This window comes from Melospiza melodia, chromosome 8 (assembly GCF_035770615.1).
Source record: "Melospiza melodia melodia isolate bMelMel2 chromosome 8, bMelMel2.pri, whole genome shotgun sequence".
Taxonomy (NCBI): Eukaryota; Metazoa; Chordata; class Aves; order Passeriformes; family Passerellidae; genus Melospiza; species Melospiza melodia.
This window is the reverse complement of record NC_086201.1, coordinates 24,171,298-24,193,823: the sequence shown is the minus strand read 5'-3', so window position 1 is coordinate 24,193,823 and position 22,526 is coordinate 24,171,298. Positions and strand designations below refer to the sequence as shown.

At 41.0% G+C, this 22,526-nt stretch overlaps 1 protein-coding gene across 7 annotated transcripts in view; it reads left to right on the top strand.

Annotated features, from left to right (window-relative positions):
- Positions 1-22,526, top strand: part of PIKFYVE (phosphoinositide kinase, FYVE-type zinc finger containing) — a 63,676-nt gene that overhangs the window by 23,499 nt on the left and 17,651 nt on the right. For 5 of the 7 annotated variants that reach the window (XM_063162272.1, XM_063162273.1, XM_063162271.1 and 2 more), the window contains 15 exons: positions 1,534-1,681; positions 2,172-2,339; positions 7,594-7,656; positions 8,890-9,019; positions 9,361-9,541; positions 10,881-10,955; positions 11,607-11,714; positions 12,479-12,619; positions 13,265-13,391; positions 14,614-15,800; positions 17,196-17,296; positions 18,502-18,573; positions 19,937-20,108; positions 21,400-21,578; positions 22,055-22,168. In XM_063162272.1, the coding sequence (XP_063018342.1) occupies positions 1,534-1,681; positions 2,172-2,339; positions 7,594-7,656; positions 8,890-9,019; positions 9,361-9,541; positions 10,881-10,955; positions 11,607-11,714; positions 12,479-12,619; positions 13,265-13,391; positions 14,614-15,800; positions 17,196-17,296; positions 18,502-18,573; positions 19,937-20,108; positions 21,400-21,578; positions 22,055-22,168 (2,966 nt within the window). The remainder of the gene's footprint in view (positions 1-1,533; positions 1,682-2,171; positions 2,340-7,593; positions 7,657-8,889; positions 9,020-9,360; positions 9,542-10,880; positions 10,956-11,606; positions 11,715-12,478; positions 12,620-13,264; positions 13,392-14,613; positions 15,801-17,195; positions 17,297-18,501; positions 18,574-19,936; positions 20,109-21,399; positions 21,579-22,054; positions 22,169-22,526) is intronic. The other 2 variants (XM_063162275.1, XM_063162274.1) reach the window with 1 other exon arrangement.

Genomic DNA, 22,526 nt, shown 5'->3' with positions numbered 1-22,526 from the left:
AAGCCTGAGGAAATTCCATTTGCCCAGAAAGCTTTGGGGCTGTCCTCTGTGGAGAATGTGGTGCTGCCTAAAATGAGGGAAAAGGGTCTTCAGAGCCAGGCCTCTCAAGGTGGACATCTGCCACAGAGGCCTCAAGGTGGCACAGTCTGTGCCTGTGGCAGCTATGTTGTCATGTGCAGAATCTAGTATCTGTGTGCACTTACTGGTGATGGAGACACATTGGTCATCCTCTGTTTCAAAATTCCTTAAAAAAATTCCAAATGGATATTTTAGATATATTGATAACCTTCTTCTGATCTCCAGTGATGGAGTAATGAGTAATTCAGTACCTTAGCCACATGATCCAAGTTTGGGATGGGGTCTTTTTCATTCCTCCCAAACAGGACTAGTTACCTGAGGGGAGGCAGGAACTAGTGACCAGAGATTCTGTCCTACTGTACTTCACTGGAATCAGACTTACTGAGGGGTAAGAGCAGTCACTGGCCTGAGAGATTGTATTGGGTTTTTTAGCTTGAACAAGATAGCTCTGTAGCCTCCCTTAACTGAAAACATTCAGTTTCAGTTAAGAGCCTTTCATGTTCTTCAGCTTCTTACAATGGCGAAGGGCTTAACTGTCCCATGGGCTTCAGACAGAAAGCTTGCAGCCAATAGCATTTGTCTTCCTCATGCATTTCAGTCATATGCACACAGTCACATGGCTTCCCTTGAGATTGCTCTGGGGTTCTTCTGATAGCTCAGCTAGTCAGCTGTCTCAGTGTCCTGGTGAAAGCTTGCCCTTAACTAGCAAGTCCTTACGCATCCCTATTTGTAAGGTGCTTATATTATATGTTTAAAGTAAATTTTTATGCTCATCAGCTGGAAGCACTGTCTGATCTCAATTCTTCTGGACAAGAGTCTGGAAAAATGGCGTTGTTGACTCAGTTGCTTGCTGCACTCACTCATCATGCAGCCAAATGCATGATGATGATAACTTTGTTTTGAGATGCCTGGAGGCATGAGGAAGGCTGATGGAAATTACTTAGGTAGTCTCCAGGTTCTCTGGCAATCTGGCCAGTCTGCTTTGACACAGTAGGCCCAGCTACAGTCCATCTTGGATTGAAGCTCTTGGGGCTTCATTGATCACCTAAAGAATTGCTCCAGTAACTTAGAATTAGGCACCAGCAAACGCTGCGTGTTGGGTGAAGGATAAGGCTGTCACCCACCTTGGCTGCAGACAGCAAGCTTTCAAAGCTCCTTAACTGGATGTGATGACAGAAAATGTGCAGTATGATAAACTTGTCCTTTAGTGCTACTTAGTCACAATTTGTTTAGAAGCAGAGTGTAGGCAGAGACTGGGAATTGTAAACAAATGCTTGTTTCTTGTCCCAAAGAGTTCCTGCTTCATAGCAAAGGGGGCAACTCTCTGACTAACTTGGCTCAGCCCACTGAGAGTATCCTGTGATTTTAAAATGCCTTACCTGCATTTGTGGTAGGCTGCTTAATATTTCAGCAGAGCTGCACTTTAATAACTTTTTTCCCTTCCTTGTCTTCTAGAGCACAGAGTTCTCAGAAACCCCATCTCCAGACAGTGACTCTGTGAACTCTGTAGAGGGCCACTCCGAGCCATCCTGGTTCAAAGACATCAAGTTTGATGACAGTGACAACGAGCAGATTGTTGATGAAGGGGAAGACAACTCAGCCAGTAAGTTTCACCTGAGTCTTGTTCTCACTGGGCCTTCTCCCCTGTTGTCCTCAGTCCTTCAGGACTTAGTTTAACTATGTCTTGCTTTATCTGTCTGTGTTTCTGTGTATGTGCTTGGGGCCGTTAAGGATCTAAGAGAGCTATAGCCTGTCTAGTCTTCCACTTTCTCACAATGGATACAGTAGTTTGAATTTAGTGAAACTGTAAAACTTCATACTTCTAATGAAGGAGAGGCATGTAAATTGCTGCCTTCTGTTTCTCAGGCAGACTTCTGCTTGATTTGGGCCCTGTAGTAGTGCACTAAAGAATGTCCAGTATGTCAGCATGCCCACATGAAGACAAGATTAGAGCTATGAAAATACTGTATTCCTGTATTATTGCACACTGGTCTTTATGTATTAAAGACAATTTTTCTCCTCTCTGGTGCCCTCATAATACCCATTTGAACCCTTCTCCTCCCTGTATCTTCCCCCTCACCCAACACTAAAAGACTCCGCCAGCCCTAGCAAGCGCACTTCAGTCAGCAGCTTCCAGTCCACAATGGACAGTGATTCGGCCGCCTCCATCAGCCTGAACGTGGAGCTGGACAACGTCAACTTCCATATCAAGAAGCACTCCAAGTACCCACATGTGCCCCCTCACCCTGCCGACCAAAAAGGTACGAGGTAGTCACCAGCTGGAGTTGCACATGATGGAGAGCTGGCCCTAATATTTCTGACTTACTTGGACACTGCTTACGTGGCTGTCTTACAGAGGGGAAAATATGATATTTAACTGGCACTTGCTTGCAGTTTTGATGTGCTCACCTCTGAGGAGGCTCAACAGACCTGTTGAAATGCCTTCTCTGCAGAGTGTGTAACTTCCCCTGTGACTTTCTCTTTGCCATTGAAGCAATGTCTCTTGACCATGCATAATAGACAGACCCACCTATGTGTTCTGGCTAACTGGGGTGGAAAAATAATCCACACAAAAACCAGTTTGATACGTGACTCTACAGTTGGAGATGGAACTTAAAACAGCAAGCAAGAAATAAAACCCCAAAGAACAAAAGAGCAAGATTAACTTGGAAGAGTTCTGTGCTGATGTAAAATTGTACCTTAATAAGCTTACATTTTCCAGAAGAATCTTACTGATAAACATGAAGGCCTAACTTAATCCATATACATAGTATTTCTTCAAAAGAGATCATCCACTTAAGTAGGAAGAAATCAAATACTTGGTGTTGAAGGCTGCTTTTGAAAAAGGATTTTCCCCTAAAGAAGTACTAAATTGAAAGACTCTATAAGCAACATCTTTATGGAAGAAATAATGTGCCTGCATGTTGACAACTGCATTCTCTAAATGATTCAAGGCCTGTCTGAAACTGGGGCTTGCCGCTGGCTTGGGTCTAGTATATTTTAGTTGCTTTACATGTTGGGTAGTAGTGGCTGTCTTTGCTCTGCTTCCTTACATAACGTTACATCAGCTTTGTAGATTTGTTTCTTTGGTGGCTTCTAAGTAGTTTCTTAATTATTGTTTCACCCCACCCTTTCAGTGTTTCTGACTTTAAAAGGTGATCCAATGTTAAATAATTTGCACTCCTAATTAATTCATTCTTCTATAAAGTCTAGCAGATCTTGTGTTACTATGAATCAGAATGGAACAGCAGCCTTGAGCTTGCATACAGATTGCATATTCTGAAATTGAAATGGCCTCTGAAGACAGTGAGGGAGGAGAAGCAGTCATAGCTTTCCAAGTGTGCTAGACATGTGGGGCTGAATGAGACAAATTAGAGGGGATATTTGTTGATGCCTACTGTAGCCACCTTTTGTTATTTGCTAAAAATATGCCTAGAAGGAAGGAATTTGAATTGCTTATTTTCTGCCAAAGAGAGAAGCAGAACAGTTTCGAAAGTTTGAATTGATGTCAGATGATCCAAAATTGGGAGTGGGTTATCAGCACTAGTGACACCAGCTCATTATTGGTTCCTTTCAATTTGTTTCCAGCTGATGCCCTAATCAAATGAAAAGCTAATGCATCTACAGGGAGGGAAAGCTGAGAGGCAGATATACCAAAGAATTCCTTTTTGGAAGGAGGGGTGCTGGAGTAAGTGACCTTGAAACAGGCCCAGGTGTGCTGCAGTATCCAATGAATTTGCAGCCGTAGCAGGTTTCTTTACCAGTGTATGATGACAGTAAAGCAGGCAATAGTCAGTTTGGCTCTGCCAGATGTTAAAGGACTTGTAGGGTGTTTGTCTGATTTCAGACAAATTTCACTCTTTATACAAGGAGCAGTGCGTTATGAAGGGGAAATGTAAGAGAGCCTCTTGCTCTTGGAAATTGTTGACCAAATCAAGGCTCTTTAGAGCCAGAACTCTTGTGAGTTCTTGTGAAAAAGTTTTTAATAGTGGAGAGCTCAGAGAAGATCAGCGGAAAAGGCAAGTGGTGAGGGGACTGAAAAGATCAAGACTTCTGCCTTTGAATTGTTTGTGCTGACAGCGCTCTGATGTCTTTGGTGAGTCTCTGCTGGTGTTTGGTATATGTTCCTGAAACTTGTGGTCTCTTAACCAGGTTATTCTGTAGGAGTGTAATTGGCAGTAGAAAATTGGTAACAATTTCTTCCAAGAGAATGGATTTCCCTTGAGGGGATAGTACCAGTAATAGGCTCAGAACTGGGATAGGGTGGAATTATCATGGAAGTGCACTGTGGATAGGTAGGTATCCTGCAGCTGTTTGAAAAATCTATATCTGCAAATACAGAGAAGTTAGTGAATCTTTTTTATTTTGTTTGTGAATTTTATCATTCTAGCATGAGAATCTCTGGAAAAAAGACCTAACCAGGGAGCAAAAAATTAAAATGAGTGACAATATCTTGAATAGCAAGAAACACTTCTTGGCAATAGACAGACTGAAACTTTGTGGGTAGCAAGGAGGGACAAAACCCTACAGTGAATGCTGTAGTGCTTAGGGTAGTGAAATACATGACTTCTAAAACTTTATTCTGTAAATATTAAAGTCAGAGGTTTTATATAATAAAGTTAATATGAAGATTTTCACCTTGTTTTTCTGATTATCCTGGCTATATTCAAGAAAAGATGCCATCTAAGATGCTAGAATATGACAGTGATTAGACAGCCAAAACTGGGTAGTTAAGCATTTGTGTGGATGGTTATTTTAAGGACAGAGTTCTGTGGTTAATCAGTGACATGAAGTGTTTGCCACTGTAAGCATCAGTAACTTCCCTGTGGCTGTTATGGACACGCTTACTTAGCCTGATTGTGTTGGAGTTGCCTCTTGTCCTTAGACTGAGTGACAGTGACTTGATTTCCTTTGAAATAATGAAGTGAAACTGAAGATCCTACCTTCCTTTTGAAGCTGTAATTTAGTTTCCTTAGGACTGTGTAAATTCCAGTAATTGCATTGTGGAGAGAACTGGCAATAGAAAACACCAAGTGTTGGAAGTTCAGGTCAGCTTTGATGTAAACAATTTGTGGGTTTCTCAAATGATTAGGAATATGCAATTTCCCAGGGTCACAGAGGTCAGCTGCTTTGAAGCAAGGGCCATGATGTATCCACCAGCTGTGATTTAGCACAGAGTTGTTTGTATATACTCTAATGGCAGAACTTCTTGTGGTGTTACAGGCTGACTAATGTCTGGTGTGTTTCCATGAAATGTGGGTGACTCCAAGTTAGCTGAGAATAGTGATTCATGTATAGTATCATCTGCTTGAAGACATAGTATGTATCAGAAGGGGAAACAAAGTAAGATTATTTTCTGCATTTAAATTGGGAGAAGAGATTACATGATAAATTTTATATATGGGGTTTAGTTGCTGTTTTTGTAGAGATTCAGTTAACAACATGCAAAATTCTATTTTATAAACATCCTTCCAGACAGATATTTGTGATCATGGTATCAGGTATTTTGGGTATCTTTGATGCTTGAAAGTAGTTAGGAGGGGGAAAGAGAAGATGATTTGAGTAACCATATGCAATTCCTTTTTAATATTGCTTGCCAAGGCTCAGTTCCCAGGAGCCCTTTTAGTTCTTCTTTTGAGAAGGTGCTTGGGTTTTCAGGTTATAAAATAAGCTACAGGAACATTCCCCCATCCCCCTTTCTCATTTAGTGGAGCATGGTGCATATAGGGATGATGTGAGGTAAGAAATGTGCGTATTTGCCACCATAAACCATCTCAGACTCACACTTATGAGTGTGTTATCTGTCTGGGCTAAGAAGGGGTATGGTATCTTACCTTGACATAAACTTCCCCTGGGAACCAATTAGAAGTGAAATTATGGGAGCTGAAGTTGTGTTGAAAAGAATAATAGAGTGGTTTGGCTTGTAAGGGACCTTAAAGATCACCTAGACGGAAGAACTTAGATATTACAGATCTAGAAGGGACTTGGTGGTGCTACCTGTGTCTGTCCAGAGCATAACTAAGGTTAGGTTTCTGCTGGGGATAACTTGTGCTTTGGTTTGCCAGTCAGGGGTCTGTGCCAGACCTAATTTAAGTGTGTTTACAGTAAGAACTGATGCCCTGAGGCTGTTGCAAGAGGGAGAGGGATGGAGGTGCTAGTATACATGCCCTTGTGTAAGTAGAGCATGATGTGGCTTTCTCTAGATAGTGAGTGAATGAATGCTGAGGGTGGGCCAGCTTTTATCAAGCAGTAATTTATTGTAATGCTGAACTCTAAAACTAAGCAAGACATGAAAAGAAACTCAAATAACCAGGAATCTACGAAGGAGGCTTGTAACTTCTCTTTGGTACACTTATCCTCTATTGAGTATCAACTTGCAAACAAGCTCAGATATTTAAAATGGTGACATGAAAGGGGTCTCCTGAGTGCTGCTGCTCAGAGCCTTGTGATTGTTTAAGTCCTGTCAGCTTTCTGTTGCTTTCTGTTGGTGTCTGAAAGCAGCCTGGCTTTGTGTTCTGTTTGTGATGAGTCTGGAGCATTGTCAGGAAAGGTGATAAAGAGTTGGCTTTGGGCTTCAGGTAGTTGTGCTGTATAAGCAGTTGGGCGACTGCTCTTGTTTTCTCATTATAGAATCCCTTTTTGTATAAGTGAGGAGCCAATTAAGGGCACAACAGCAAATGGCTTCTGGAGAAAACAAGCTTTTTGTCTGCATGAAGCATCAAGATCTAGCAAGCTAAATGAGGGTAGTAGGTGGAGCTTCAACCTATTTCACAGATCTCACAGAATGTTCTGAGTTAGAAGGGACCCATCAAATCCAACTCTAAGTGAATGGTGCATACAGGGATTGAATCCAGAACCTTGACATTTTTAGCACCAGGCTCTAACTATATTGCCCACATGTATAGTAATCTGTCTCTTGCTCTGCTTTGTTTCTGGGAGTCCATCTCTGTCAGCATGGATTTCTCAAAACACTTTGACCTGTTCTGGACTTGAGACTTTCAGCTCTTGAAAGGCAGACTGTCTTGTTTCTGCACTGTATATGATAAACCTTATGGCTGGTCTCTTCCTCAGTCTGAGATGGTTCAATGGAGTGGGTGACCAAAATGGTTTCTGAAGCTGCATTTTTAGACCCGAGTGAGGAGGCCATTCCCATGGTGTCTGATCACATCTTAACACACTTGTATTCAGGTCTAGAAAAGGGTGGTCCATGTCAGTTGGAAAATGTGCTCTTAGTTCAGTCTTGGCTCACGTCTACTTTGTTTGTTTTGTTTCTTCACGTTAGTAAGCACTGTTTTCTTGTCATGGTAGAATTTTTGATAGAACAAGAATGAGATGATATTCTTGTCTTAACCACTCACCAAGCTGTTGCTAAATTGGTGACTAAACACTTGGATGAGTAATGCTGCTTCTTCTGGTGTGGGCGTGTACATTGTAATTATATGGCCACACCAGTGTAACCTGTCTTTTTTTTTTTTTTTTGGTCTCCACCTATATCCCTCTTCTCTCTTCTTTCAGAGTACTTGAATCCTGAAAACGGAGGGCAGCAGATGTTCTCTATAAGTGACGCTTTTATTAAAGGTAAGGAAAAACTTCAATTGCTGCTGTTGTGTGTTTTTTTAATATAATGATGGAAATGCCTTAATACTCCTCTAATAAAGCACTGACTCTTTCAAAATATTTACTCGACAGTAAATCTGAGCTTATTTGTGGCAAAACTGACTTATAAACTATACTTTGAATTTTTTGAATGCACTTTCAAGCTTAAATTTCTTTCACTTCTCAGATTCCTGCTTTCAAAAAGACTCAATGAAAAGCTTTCACTTTTTTAAAAAGTGAGTGTAAGTGGCAAGTTTGTTCACAGTTTCTACACCAACAAATTTATGTAACTGATTTTTAATTTCCTGTGCAAGCAAATGAAGATGTGATACAATTAATTGCACTGCTTTTGCAGAGTAGCTTAAAGCTTCTTCTCTTAAATCTTTCTGGGTTTCTTGTCATCACCACCATAGTCACTGCCTCTGAAATGAAAGGACATTGCATGCACTTATGAGTTGTTAAACCCATGTGCTTTCCGGTATCATGGCCAGATGCACTTGTGGGCTTTTTTCTTCTTCCCAGTTAATGCTATTGATTTTGGTGCCCTCAGAAGAGGAGGAAATAAGGGAGAAACCCCAGTGTCTGTCTAGCCTGAAAAATAAAGTCTTGGATTAAACTGGTGTTTAGTTTTTAGCTGAGCTTTTGCAGAAGGAAGGAGGAAATCAATGTAGGTTCTATTAATTTTCTACACAGCTAATTTTGTACATGAAGCATCTGGAAGAAGTTAGTTGTTATTTTTCAGGAGACTTTTTCTTCAGTTGTCCTCCTTGGTTTGCTATTGTCTAAAGATTTTGCTTAACACTGAGGAGTTTTAAGCTTGATCTCTGAAGGCTTACATACTTGCTTGATGAACATTTATACATTACTAGTATAAATGACTTATAATATCGTCAGCCAACATGGAAGTTTATAATTTGCCTCTATAATATCATAATAACCGTGCAGGAAATAACCTAGTAACTCTTTCAAAGCACAGACTGTGCTTAAGTAACCTCTAATTTTGGTACTGCAAAACAGAGAACAGTTCTAAGGAGTTACTACACAATATAGTAATTGAAAGTGTCAGTTCCCCTCATACTGAGGACCATGACACTACCTTAAACTCAGTACTTACTAGGACTTACGTCTTAGTAAATTCTTTCCTTTTTGAAGCAGCCTTTCAGAAAGACACAAGCATTCAGCTGTGACCTTACATTAACAACTTTTGTTTTGCAGAGTCGTTATTCAACAGGAGGGTGGAGGAGAAGTCCAAAGAGCTCTTATTCACGCCCCTAGGCTGGCACCACAGCAATCTGGATCTGCTGAGAGAAGAGAATGGGGAGAAACAAGCCATGGAAAGGCTGCTGTAAGAAACATGTAGAAAAAGGAATTTGCAAATCTTGTGTAGCAATTTCTGAAGCCCCTCTATTCCACCAGCTTTCAGTGGGACTTGAGCTACAGTAGGCAATACAAGGAAATAATTTGCATTAAGAAAGCAATGTTTTTACATATATTTTTGTTGTTTTTTTATCTTTTGATGCTTATATAGAAAGTACAGGACCAAAGCTGACTGTAGAACATTCTAGGCAACTGTTCCTTCGGAGGACTTCTGCATTGTAAATGTTTAGAAATTTACTTCAGCTAATCACTGCACTGTATTTTAATATTTTTTAAATGAGAAATCTATTTATTTTGCCTTTTTTGTAGGTCTGCTAATCACAACCACATGATGGCACTGCTTCAGCAGCTTCTCTACAATGAGTCTCTGTCACTGTCCTGGAGGGACATTATTGTACCCGTGGTCTGCCAGGTAGTTCAGACGGTACGGCCGGATGTCAAGAAGAGAGATGATGACATGGATATCCGCCAGTTTGTCCACATCAAAAAAGTAAGTTTCAAGCAGTGGATGTGGGGAAACAAAAGGGTGCAGCTGTTGGCAGTACACCTTGTTTGAAGAGAATAGTCCCCTTTCCACTGCCCCCAGCATATTCAGTACTGTAATTGGATCGCTTGGCCTTTGGATGAGGTGGGGTTCTGGAAAAAGTTACACAGAGGGAACTTGGCATGATGAGAAAAGTGCTTTAATGCGCTGGGGTGACCTCTTCTCTCAGGCTGTGGGCTGCAGAAGGTAGAAGAGTAACACCTCTGTAGTTACTTGTTTCATTTTTTGGTTTCTGCTTGTTTTGCTCTTGAATTGGAGATATGTCATATGCTGGATAAGTAGCTTGCAGGACATGGTGCTGCAGTCTGTTGCCCTGTACCTATCCAATGGAGTGTTCAACTCCTCCCATGCCAAGTACGATGACTTTCTTCAAGAGCAAAACTTAATTGTTAGGGAATGGTGTATCCAGTTCTGCCAGATGGCCCAGTGTTGACACTGTTGAACTGTAAGTCTGGAGTTCTGGCATGCAAACTTCCTTCTGAGAGTCTGATGTGAAAATAGCATCCAAGGAGTTAGTGTGACTGAGGACTGAAGATTTGGGCTTAGTTTTCTTTGGCCAAATTCACCTAGCAGTACTCTTGTTTGAAAGCCATATGAGATTTGAGGAGAGCCTTGTGATTCTGGTGGTAGTTCTGTGGCATCTCTTCAGGCAGCACCACTTGTTCCTGCATCTTCTGAAATTCCAGTTCAAAGAACAGTTGTTCAGAGCTGAAAGCTCTTCATAGCTTCTGCTATTTTCACATGCTGGTAATATGAATGTCCTCTGAAACATATTATTCAGAAAACTGTTCCATGCCGCTTATTATGCCTGAGATTGCCTGTGCCTGAGATTGCAGGCACACCAGTCAACTGTTTGATGTGTTCAATTGGTAGGTAGAGAGTTTTTGTTTTTCTTTCTTTATTTTATATTTTTTCCTCTCTTTGCTTACAATTTTTTTGTTGTTAATAGAAATAGCATGTGCAAAGCTATGTGCTTCTCATGGCCTATCCAAATTAGGTTCCCTTGTCATGTGCTGAAGTAAACTGGTTTAACAAATAAGCATCTCTTGGGAGGGTGTAGAAATCCTAGAACCCAGTACTAGTTTTCATGTTGTCCTAAGTTTGTCAGATTTTAAAAGGAAAGACTTATGTGTCCAACATGACTGTATCTGATCTTTCATCTGGTAATTGAGGGTGTAGCTGAAGTTTGTACATCACCTACAAGAGGTATTCTGTGTATTAGCTTTACTGCACTACAAGATGTGGGAGTGTATGACAGTTCTAAAAATGTTCTTTGCTTTGTTAGATCCCTGGTGGAAAGAAATTTGACTCCATGGTGGTGAATGGATTTGTTTGCACTAAGAATGTTGCACACAAAAAGGTAATGCAGCTTGATTAATCTTACTGTAATGCGTGCTGTGGAAACAAGGGTGCTCTGACTTGCTTTTTGTGCCAGGAAGTTTCTCTCACCACCACCTTGGAGGTTTGTGGGTTTTCTCTGCTCTGAGCCCCCAAAAATAATGACTTTTAAAGCATTTATTTTCCAAGCTGTTTTGTTTTCTGACCCAGAGATTTTGGGGGAGCAACTCTCCTCATGCATGTATAGAAAAAACTTTCCATCCCTGCCACACCATGAGGCATCTAATAATTATTCCAACTTTTAGGCAGAAAAAGGCATTTGTGGTTCTGACTTACAATAGTATAGTAAAATGGATCTTTAAGGCAGGAGGGCAAGGTAGAACTGCATGAATCAAGTGTTTCAAGACTTTGGGGCTCTTAGCAGGGACTGGAAATCCTCTCTAGCATTGCCTGCTTATGGACAGTACCTGTGAAATTCCAACAACTGGGTGTAACAACTTCAGAAGAAGGGAGAATGTGTAGTTGGGTCTGCAGGGGGGGATAGCTGAGCCACTTTAAAGGGAGGTGGGGGTAGCAGGGACCAATCATGGGAAGTCTGTCTCTTTTTCTTGTGTACTTCTTCCTCTCCAGCTATTTGTATTTTTGTTTTAACTATTTTGGTGTCTTTTTTTAGATGAACTCTTGCTTAAAAAATCCCAGAATTCTTCTGCTGAAATGCTCAATTGAGTACCTCTATCGAGAAGAAACAAAGTTTACCTGCATAGAGCCTATAGTACTTCAGGTGAGCGTATGCTTTTGTTCTTGGTTAAAATAACCCCAACCAAACCATGACCAGTGAAAGCTTTTTTCAGTGTGTAAGGTGAAGTTCAATGAGTGAGATTGCATAGAAAAGAAAGAACTTTCCTCTTCTAGTAAGCTAGCTAAGAGAGCTGCTGCAGTAAATATAGTACAAACCTGTAGCCTTGCACTGAGGGCTTTTGTTCTCAAGTTCCATGTCCTGAGAACACATGAGCTTTTGATTCTCACAATGCATGATTTTAGAAAACTTTTCTTTTTACTGAGACCTTCTGAACTGTAAGTTCCTTATACACTATTAGAGCTAGATAAGGTTTAAGGTGTGTGAAGGAATATTTGAAAAGTTAATGTAGGTTAGGGTTCGGTCACACCCATGTTATTTTTTGTCAGGCTTGAAAAAATGAAACAACCACCAACCTAATGGAGTGATCAACTAGAAAATGTCACTTTGGAACAGGTGCCCTGCCCCTCTGAGTATGGATGTGCGTTAAATATGAAAACACTGAAGTACACACACCTCTTCTTTATGAAATGCTTATGAGATACTATTGATAAACTAGTCTTGTGCTGTGGGAGTAGGAAAATGTTCGCAATAGACTATTGATGGTGTTTTCTGGATAGCTGTTTTCCCTGTTTTATAGGAAAGGACAGTATGTAAATGAAGTGAAAAGTGAAATTAAGCATTAAAGTGGGTTTATTTTCCAGATGGTTTTGCAGTAGTTCAGTGCTATACTTTGTTCCTGTCTGCAGGAAAGGGAGTTCTTGAAGAACTACGTGCAGCGGATAGTTGATGTCCAGCCCAATTTGGTCCTTGTTGAGAAGACTGTGTCCAGAATTGCCCAGGACATGCTCTTAGAGCATGGAATCACTCTGGTCATCAATGTCAAGCCGGTGAGCATTTCTGAGCAGAGTTAGACTTGGCCTTGTGTTAGATTTCTAATGACTCCTTGTAGCAAACTCCCTGGACAAAGCCAAGAGTTGTCTTATTTTCTTCTCTAACCAAATGTTCTCTTCCAAGAAGGTAAGACAGGTGAATCTGGAGAGTTACTGTTTCCTCAGCTTTTCACAGCTATTGTGCCATGTCCTTGTTTGATGGGTCCTTGTACCCTGGTTTACTTCTAGTTGACTTTGATATCCATTTATAGCAAATCATGTGTGGGTCCTCGGCTATTGTCAGAGAGCCTCTGTCCCTGTGAGGCAGGGTACAGACAGCCAAACAGAGTAGCTGTGGGAGTTGGCTGAGCTCCTGGCAGAGCCAGCATTATGCTGACTGCACTGCACCTGCTGGAGGTATCTGGATCTAGTCAAGTGAGAAGTTCTAGGCAGGGTACAATCTCAACAGAATTATTTATCCAACTGTGTTTCTAGGGTTTTTATATATTGGGATACGGGTTTGTGGGCCTGGGTTTAACTCAGAGTTTGCATCTCAATGAGAAGTTTTATGGATTGCTCTGGTTTAGATTTGTTAAGAGGAAGATAAGGATGCCAGTGTCCTCTTTGCATTGCAGATTCTTACTGCTCTTTCCAATTTCACAGCAAGTGTTAGACCGGGTAAGCCGGATGACCCAGGGAGACTTAGTGATGTCAATGGATCAACTGTTGACCAAACCACAGCTGGGGACCTGTCATAAATTTTATATGCAAGTTTTTCAGTTGCCTAATGGTGAGTAAAACTTGATGTGCCTTAGCCTATGTGTGTGAAAGGATGAATGCTTTGCTCCTTTTTAAATAGATTTGAACTGTTATGATCATGTATCATTCTACTCATTTTATTTCTGTTACTTCTTGTAACTACAGTGAACTGCCTGTGTAAAGTATGATCTTACTAAGAAAAAACACTCTAAAGATTTTAATTAGACTGATTTCTTTCTTCCAAGCTGTTTTTTCTCTTCCCACATGCTGTAGTTTGTCTAGTCCAACTTCCTGTTCAAAACAGGAAGGATTAATTTCAATACAGTATCAGATTTCTTAGGGTTTTGTCAGCCAACTCTTGAAAATATTGCAGAGTGGAGATTTTGTAGTCTGTCTGGGCACCATCCTCACTGTAAAAAGAATTTTTCTGCATTAAAGTAAGAGAATCATAGAACAGCCTGTGTTGGAAGGGACTTCAAAAGATTATCTGGTCTTACTTTAACAAATCAAATCAAAATTTGCCTTGTTGCAAGTTGTGCACACTTCCCCATGTCCGGTCCTTGTGCACCTTTAAGAAAGGTTCCTTTTTCTCTGTAACTCTCCTAGGCAGTGGGAGTGTACAAAGGAAGGAAGAAATGCTGCTTGACAGGTTACCAGTGGTGCTGGCACACATAAATGCTGTGGATGCAGACCTTTGTGGAGATGCAGTCTTTGCATCTCTTCATAGAATCATAGAAAGGTTTCAGTTGAAAGGGGCCTTAAAAATGATTTAGTTCTAACTTCTCTGCCATGGCAGGAACTAGACCTTCCACTAGACCAAGTTGCTCCAAGTTCAATCAAATCTGTCCTTGAACTTCCTCATTGCCCTTTTCAGCCTTTAATTGCCCTCAGAATGTCACAGAATGTCATAGGCTTTTGATTTGTAAGGGTGAACAAATGTGCCTGGAAGGGAAGTCATTCTTTTGCCCACTGGTGCAGAGTCTACAGTGTTGTTAGAATACTGTGTTTAGGTCAGGATGTTCCATATGGCCTTCACTTTGACTTTATGCTGGCTGGTTTTATAAAACAGGAGAAGATTTATACCCAATGCCTTTTTTTCTTGCGAAAATAAGTTATTTCAGTGCAGTAATGTGAATTTCTGCAGCTACTAATGTTACTTGCTCTTAGTCTCCTTTGCAGTCTCTTGGGTGTGTGAGGTATCTAAAAGCAGATTAACTGTAGTTGTCATCCTAACTCCCATGTTTTATTTCTAGATCAGACAAAACCCCTGATGTTCTTTGAAGGCTGTCCCCAGCACCTGGGTTGCACTATCAAGTTGTGTGGTGCTGCAGAGTACGAGCTGGCTCGTGTGAAGGAGATCCTGATCTTCATGGTCTGTGTGGCTTATCATTCCCAGCTGGAAATCTCATTTCTTATGGATGAGTTTGCCATGCCCCCTACTCTCACCAAAAACACTTCCTTTCATTCCCTTATTGAGGGGCCAGGAGATGAAAATGAACAACAGAACCTCTTCAATGGTGAGGACTTCAGCACAGCAGTCAAAGACATTGAACTGCCCTCTGAAAAGCTGCCTGTAATCTCTGAATCAGTGTCCTCTGATGAGGTCAGTTTGCCTGAACCAAGGGGTGTATTTGACAGAGGTGACGAAGAGAACAGCCAGCTGGAAACGGTGTCCTCCAGGCAGCAAGAGCATCACAAAGCGGAGTCACCATTTGCAGTGCTCAGCTCTGTACCTCATGCAGTACCTGAAACATCCCCACTGCCCCTCCATGGCATGGACCAGCACTTGGCTACTCTGGATAACCAGGCACTAGAGCCTCTTCCACAGGCAGATGATTTACAGGAATCCAAGAGTCACATGAGAGTCTTCAGAGACCCTCTCCAGGATGATACGGGTTTATATGTCACGGAAGAGGTGACTTCGTCTGAGGATCGTCTCAAAACTTACTCTGCAGCGTTTAAGCAGGAGCTGAAAGATGTCATCCTGTGCATTTCCCCAGTGCTGACGTTCCGTGAGCCGTTCCTTTTGACTGAAAAAGGCATGAGGTGCCCTGCCCGGGAATACTTTCCCGAACAAGTTTATTGGTCTCCTCTCCTCAATAAGGAATACAAGGAGTTGGAGAGCAGAAGGAAGAAGCAATTATTGCGGGATTTCTCTGGACTACAAGGGAGGAATGGGAGTGTCCAAGCCAAGGCTATCCAAGTCTTACCTTCTCATGAGTTGGTCAATACTAGAATAGCAGAGCACCTACGTGATAGCCAGAGCTTAGCCAGAATGCTGGCTGACTATCGGGCCAGAGGAGGGAGGATACTACAGAAAAGCACAGATCCTTTTGCCCAAAATAAGGATGTGTCTGGTGTCTCTACTGGAAAAACTGGGAGCAGAACTGAAGAGGAGGAGAAAGGACTGGCTCAGAGTGAATCTTCATGGTCTCATAAGGTAAGATTGAGTTGTGCTGCTCAAAACTCAAATTGCATCAGTTTTTCATGGTATACCGAAGGTCTAGGGTCTCATATTAAACCAGAGGGGATGTTTTTGTCCATTTCTTTCTGTTTGATTATGTTTTTTTTGGTTTTTTTTTTTTTTTTTTTTTTTTTTTTTTTTTTTTTTTTGTTGACTGGGTCATAACTCCATTTTAGATTGTGGTACGCTGCAATCATTCAGAACAAAAGACTGCAAAATGTCTCTGAGAAATGCACAAAGTCAGCCCAGAATCAGTTTTGCCTGTATGGCTGGGCTGTACCTAACTGGTTTCTGAAAATGAGTCCATGAAGAGGGAGCAAACCTTAAGAAGTTTCTTAAACTGAACTTCCTTGCTCCTTGTATTTGGTTATTTACAGAAATGTGCTTTCATTTTCAGAGGGCTTTATGTTATGGAAACAGCAGTAGGCTGTAATTACATTGAAGTACTTGCTTCATTGTAAAAGTTTGGGTAGTCTGAAGAAAAGTGAGAATCACATAATGGAAAGGCATCTTCTTTGAGATTTCAAAGCAAGGGAGTATGTGTTTGTAACAAAAATATTTAAAGTTTACCAAAAACTGCCATGAAAGTAACCAACTTATATCTGAGGAAAAGGAGATCTTGGGACTTCCTTGAATTGTGAGCTGTTTAGAAAAATGTCTATGAACAAGAGTAGCAGAATTGATCTGTTGGAACAGTCAACATTTTGGTCCCTGAGCCAATCAGCCCTTGTGTTCATGAGCAGAAGTCACTTTTTAATTGGCACTTAAATGTAGATCTCTGTAGCTTCACAGGCCATAATTTTATAAACTGTAAGAGTAGCCCTTGCTCTGGATCAGACTGACTGATGGTGTTTTAAATTTACTCAGTGATCAAAGACAAGTATTTTGTAACATCATAGTTTTGTAGGGTGTGGAAGGGAAAACAGCTCTGTTCCAAGAGCAGTGTGGTACATCTCTTCCCAGAGAATAGAAATATGGAAATCTTTCTATAGCCTGAATGAGTAACTGAAGTATAATATATTGGCAGAGTTTTGAATCCAAGATGTCCTACATCATACAGTAATCTAGAGACACTGGATGTTTGTCATGGGGCTTTTGGTGTTTTCTCTTTTTCTTGGCTTCATTTCCACAGAAACACATGCATGTTCATTGGTTTTATTATGAGTTATGTTGTTCTAAAAATGACACTTAGCAATTATACATAGAACAGGTTTACCTGAGGCTGGGAGATAATGCCAAGTTCATCTGTTCAAAAGGAGAAAGCAGATACTTGTCTTTGAATAAAATTACTAGAATAGAAGTTTGTCAGCAGAAGTTGTGTGTGAACGGAGGTGTCTGTAACTACTGAATGAGTTGTTTTCTCTCTACTAGGTGGATTGCCTGAGTCCAGTAAACCATCAGAGGCTCTGTGTTCTCTTCAGCAGCTCTTCTGCTCAGTCCAGCAATGCTCCAAGTGCCTGTGTTAGCCCCTGGTATAAAAACCACTCCTCTACAGCTTGGATAGTTGCTATTCTTTCTTTCCCAAAGTCAGAGTCAGTGCCTGCCTCATGGCAGTATTTCTTTAAGGAGGTTGTGCTTTCCTTGGTAGGTTGTGCTCATCCTGTAACAGGAACTTTTGCCAAAAGCCTTTGGTCTTGCATGGCCAGGTGAATCTACAGCAGTATTGCACAACCTCTGGAATACCCAAGGCATGAATGAGAAAGGCCAGCCTGAAACCAAAGGCAGAGTTGACGTTTCACTGCAGAGTAATGTCTCTGTGTGGGGAGCACTGCATGCAGTCTTGAGGAGAAGAGTTAGTGTAAATGGACACAGGACAATGTCCAAGACCAAAAGTGAACCTTGTGAGAATCTTGGCATACTTGTAGATTGTATTATCTACAAGTGTGACATTGGAATATATTGCTATCTTTTTCATACTATAGTCATCAGTATTAAGAGCTTTATTTCCAGCTTAAGGGGCTGTAATTTGCTAATTGTGTGCAACTTATGACACACTTTTATCTCTGCTAAACAGGAGAGGTCTTGGTGTTTGATCATTAGCCTAGGTCATTTTAATCATTTAACTTAGGTGAAAATAAAGAGATGTCCCTCTTACAGGGAAAGGTCTGAAATTCCTGTGAAAGCTTAGAAATGAACCAAAGATGATGGTGATATGCTCACTAAGCAGCAACAATGAGAGGATGTAATTTAGTGCTGTTAGGGATATCTGAATTATGACACTTAAACTGGTACACAATTTAAATGGCTTGGTCAGCTCAGGTTCTGGGGAAACTAAAGTTGCTATTAAATGTGCTAGAAGAATAAGGATTTCTTGAGGCTTTTTTCATGTTCTGGATGTACCCTTTTTTGTAGTTGTTTAAACATTAGTGCTCGAAGCCCAAAGATGTTTAGACTTCTCTGCCTAGATATTTTTGAAAATAATCTTCAGAAGTGCAGTTGAATTGTATTGGACTTTTAAATGTCAAGTTTAAAGTTATTCTAGTAGGACTTTCATCTCATTATTAGCAGGGACCTGACAGCAGGGATCTAGGAAGGGTAGTCATGTGGAAAAAACAATCTTTGAAGTTATCCAGGGCTGTAAACAAGCCAGGAGTGGGTGTAGATCTGTGCTCCTAAAGACCATTGCACAGCTAATGGTGATGGCATCCAGTCTCTAAAGCTTTTATTTGTGTTTTAGGATTGTGACTATGGAGTTCTATGGGAAAAATGACCTAACTCTGGGGATTTTTCTGGAGCGCTACTGTTTCAGGTAAGGAGGAATTTATTCTACTTACCTCATGCTCACTTGTTACAAGCAAATACATCCATTGCTTTCCTATTTTGGCCCTGTCATTCTTCCCTTTCATGAGGAAGTGAAACAGATTATGAAACAAAGTTTATAAGTTTATAAAGGCAAATGTGTTCACATAGCCCTTTCTGTAGCAATTAGGGTTTAAGGGCCAAATGAAGAGCCGCATGTATTCCAACTGTCTGGTTTTCAAGACAAGCAACTGTTCTGGTCACAATTTTCTGAGGTTCCTCTTTGAAAGTTCATACAAGTGTTGGCTGACACTACTCATTTAGTGTCTCAGAGTAAGACTTTGTCATATGTGCACAGTGGCCAATGTGAATGGTCCAGAACGCTTTGAGCCCTGGAAAAGTACTGTGTCATTTATTTCATCTCACAGAGGTGTAAGTTGTTATGTTTCTGTAATAACTGGTGCTGTCACAACCCTGTGCAGAGTCTCAGCAGGCTGTGAAGCTGGATGGGTAACCTGCTCAAAAGACAAGCTTACTCTGTTCTCTGCATTGGCCACTTGCAGTTAGCAGAAGGCTCTCAGTGTTCAGCCTTCTGGAGAAACAAGTATTTTCCCTTGTGGTGATCAGTGAGAAGGAGCTTAGCTGCCCTCTTTTAAATTCCTGCTTCTCTCTGCTCATTAGGGTAGTGTCTGCTAAAGTGAATGCTTCTCAATCTCCATAGTTTCAATAATTAAAATTCTTTTTTTTTTTTTTCACATGAGCAAGGAGAATCTGAGCTTTTTCACGCTCTCTGGTTTTGAAGAATCTTATCTGACTTTAGTACCTCAACAATTCAGCTTTTATTTTTCTAGTATTAGTCTTTTTTCTGTGACTTAAAAAAAAAAAACTTCCAAAGAAAGGTCATGGGTTTTGCTGTTCAAAGATGTTTTATGGTAGTGTGTTGCTTACCTTTTCCTTCAGGAGCTGAAACATTGTCATTTTAAGGCTCTTTGTCACATCTTTGTCCTTGGTAGTATTTGCTTGGTTACACTGCCAAAGCAGTGTTTTAATTTAGTGCCAAGGGCTTCCACAGGTGCCTTGATCCTTATACAGAATATATTGGTAGAAAGTGATTCATTGTGAAAAGGTGATAGCAACCAGTATCCAGTCACTGCTTTTGGGACACACACAGCCGTTACTGTTGATGCAACTTCACTACATGCTCCTTCTAAATTGCTCTGCAGATACAGCCTTCACTACAGGCTTAAACAACTCTTTTACAGTGAAGATAAATACTTCCAGGATATTAAAAGTCATGTTAGATCTGTTGAATCAGTTCTTCAGCAGTGCCTGGTGCATGATCATTCATAGATGTTTCTGTTTCTCTCTGTAAGACCTTCCTACCAATGCCCCAGCATGTTCTGTGAAACACCAATGGTGCACCACATCCGTCGCTTTGTTCACGGGCAGGGCTGTGTGCAGATTGTGTTGAAGGAGCTGGACTCCCCCGTGCCTGGGTACCAGCACACCATCCTTACTTACTCCTGGTGCAGACTGTGCAAACAGGTAAGCATGTGGACTTCACAATCATTGCTATTCCAGTTTAGTGTTCTTGTTGTGACTGGCTTTGTATGGAAAGGCAGCATTTTGAGAAAGTGCTCACGCCTGGAGCTATGGCTAAACTGGCAGAAAACCTGTTACTGGTACAAGTGTTCTCATGTTACCTACAAATTCCTCATTTAGAACTGGGATCCTTGAGGGTGAAAAATCTTGTGTGAGGTAGTCTTGTTAGAAAGTGTCAAAGCTGACTCTGAGAGGATAGATCTAAGCAGAAAAAATGTAGTTGCTCACTTAGAGGTGAAGAGTATGGTCCCTTGCAGTGAATCTTTATGAGCATATGGGAAAGGGCAGACACCAAGACCTACTGGCATAGTAATTGGCTGAAGCCACTTGCTGTTCTTTGATCTGCTGTGGACTGAACAGCCTACATTGCGTCAATGTGATGTCTGGAGTTCCTTTAGTAGTCATTAGAAAGTAACATCTTCATTAGAGAAATATTAAATTGCTTTAAAAAGCCCACAAGATAGTCAGGTTGTGTATTATCTGGAACTTGTTCTTTAATTTAGCTAAGAAAACATTGCTAACTGGATATTCATGTCTAGCTAAACATGAGGAGCCTTCAAAGAGATGAGAATAAAACATAATGAAAAAAGATTAATGCAGTACCTGAAATGCAAAACATGTGAATTACACATATGGATGACTCAGGTCACCTACTTAGGCTGCCTTAGACGTGGGTGTTGGATGTACAGATGCCTGCAGGAGGCTGACGCAGTTGCTGACAGCAAGCCCTGTGTTGCTGTGTATACAGCTGCTCTGTAACCTTTTATTTTTGTGTGCTCATGTAAACACTTATGTGGTTGAGGTTAAGTGTGTGTAAAGTGTCTGCTCTAAGCTTGGAAGCACTTCTGAAGTTGAAATGCACTGCAGAGCAGTACCAAAGCATTTGTAGCTGTAGAATCACCAGGGGAAAGTATGTGATATGGCCCTGCTGCTGACTGGGTTGCTGGAAATGGACTCTAGACAGAGAAATAGCATCCCAGAAATAAGCTTCCATCAGCAGTATGTTTGGACTCCCCCAGCTTAGCATCTTTCATCATCAGTTAGCAGTTATTTAACAGATCTATTTTAACTATGTGCTGGCCTTAGCTATGCATAAATGCTATCTTTGTTGTTAAGTATGTTTCAGGGTCATGGTTGTTTCGGGTGCTAGGAATACTAGATTGCTGCCTGGATAATCCTCTCCTTAATCTTGTTTGAAGGATGAAATTTAGATGCTTGCCTTTCAATTTTTCAGGTGACACCAGTTGTTCCCCTTTCCAATGACTCTTGGTCTATGTCTTTTGCTAAATACCTTGAGCTGAGGTTCTATGGGTACCAGTACACTCGAAGGGCCAACGCAGAGCCCTGTGGGCATTCCATTCACCACGACTATCACCAGTATTTCTCCTATAATCAGATGGTGGCATCTTTCAGGTGAGTTCCACTGCTAAAAACTTCCTTCTTTCTCTGGTACTGTATGAAGCATGTGGCTCTAGTAAGGATTCATCAGTTCTGTCCTTCACTGTGAGTATAGCATGGGATAGCATAACTGTACCAAAACCACAAGGGCAGGATTGTGTGCTGGCTTGCAGAGGGCTTTGTGGGTGGCATCACTGTCCTTGCTGTGGTGGGCAGTGTTCCAAGAGTGGATGGTTCCTGTTCATGATACAGAAGGGAAATCCTTTTCCCTATCTAATTCCACATGCTTTCCAAATTTTGATTTTGCAGTATGATTTGTGATTTTACTTCTTGCCTAGGAGAATGAACAGTGTTATTCCTGCTGAAAGTAGCTAAAGCCCTGGACACATTGACAGTGCCCTTTTTCTATAAGGGCCTCAAACCTCAGTATGGTGTAGAACTGGTGCTGTGTGGTGTGGCTCTTGTTACAAGCTGTTGTATTCCCTTCTCAGCTACTCTCCAATCCGGCTGCTGGAGGTGTGTGTCCCACTCCCCAAGATCTACATCAAGCGACAGGCTCCATTAAAAGTTACTATTTTGCAGGATCTCAAGGATTTCTCACAAAAGTAGGCTTTGTTTTTAATGTCTTCCTAATCTTATCTGTATTTTGTATTTTTATTAATAGAACACATAACAATTTTGCTAGTATGATGAGATTTGGCTAAGTATTCATTATTTGATAGAAAAGTAATAGGTTAAAACATATATGCATATATACTTCCAAGGGAGAGTGGTATTGAAATCTTTGTTACCTTTGCTTGCTCTGTCTGTACTAATGTCTCAACTCTTTGTCTGGCGGCAAGTCAGGTTAAACATTGCCGGTAGAAATTAAGATTCTTTTCATCTCTGTCCCTGAATGTTTCACTGATGTCTGAGTCATATAGCATGTTTCTGAATAATGCTGCCAAGCTACTGAAGGGTTGA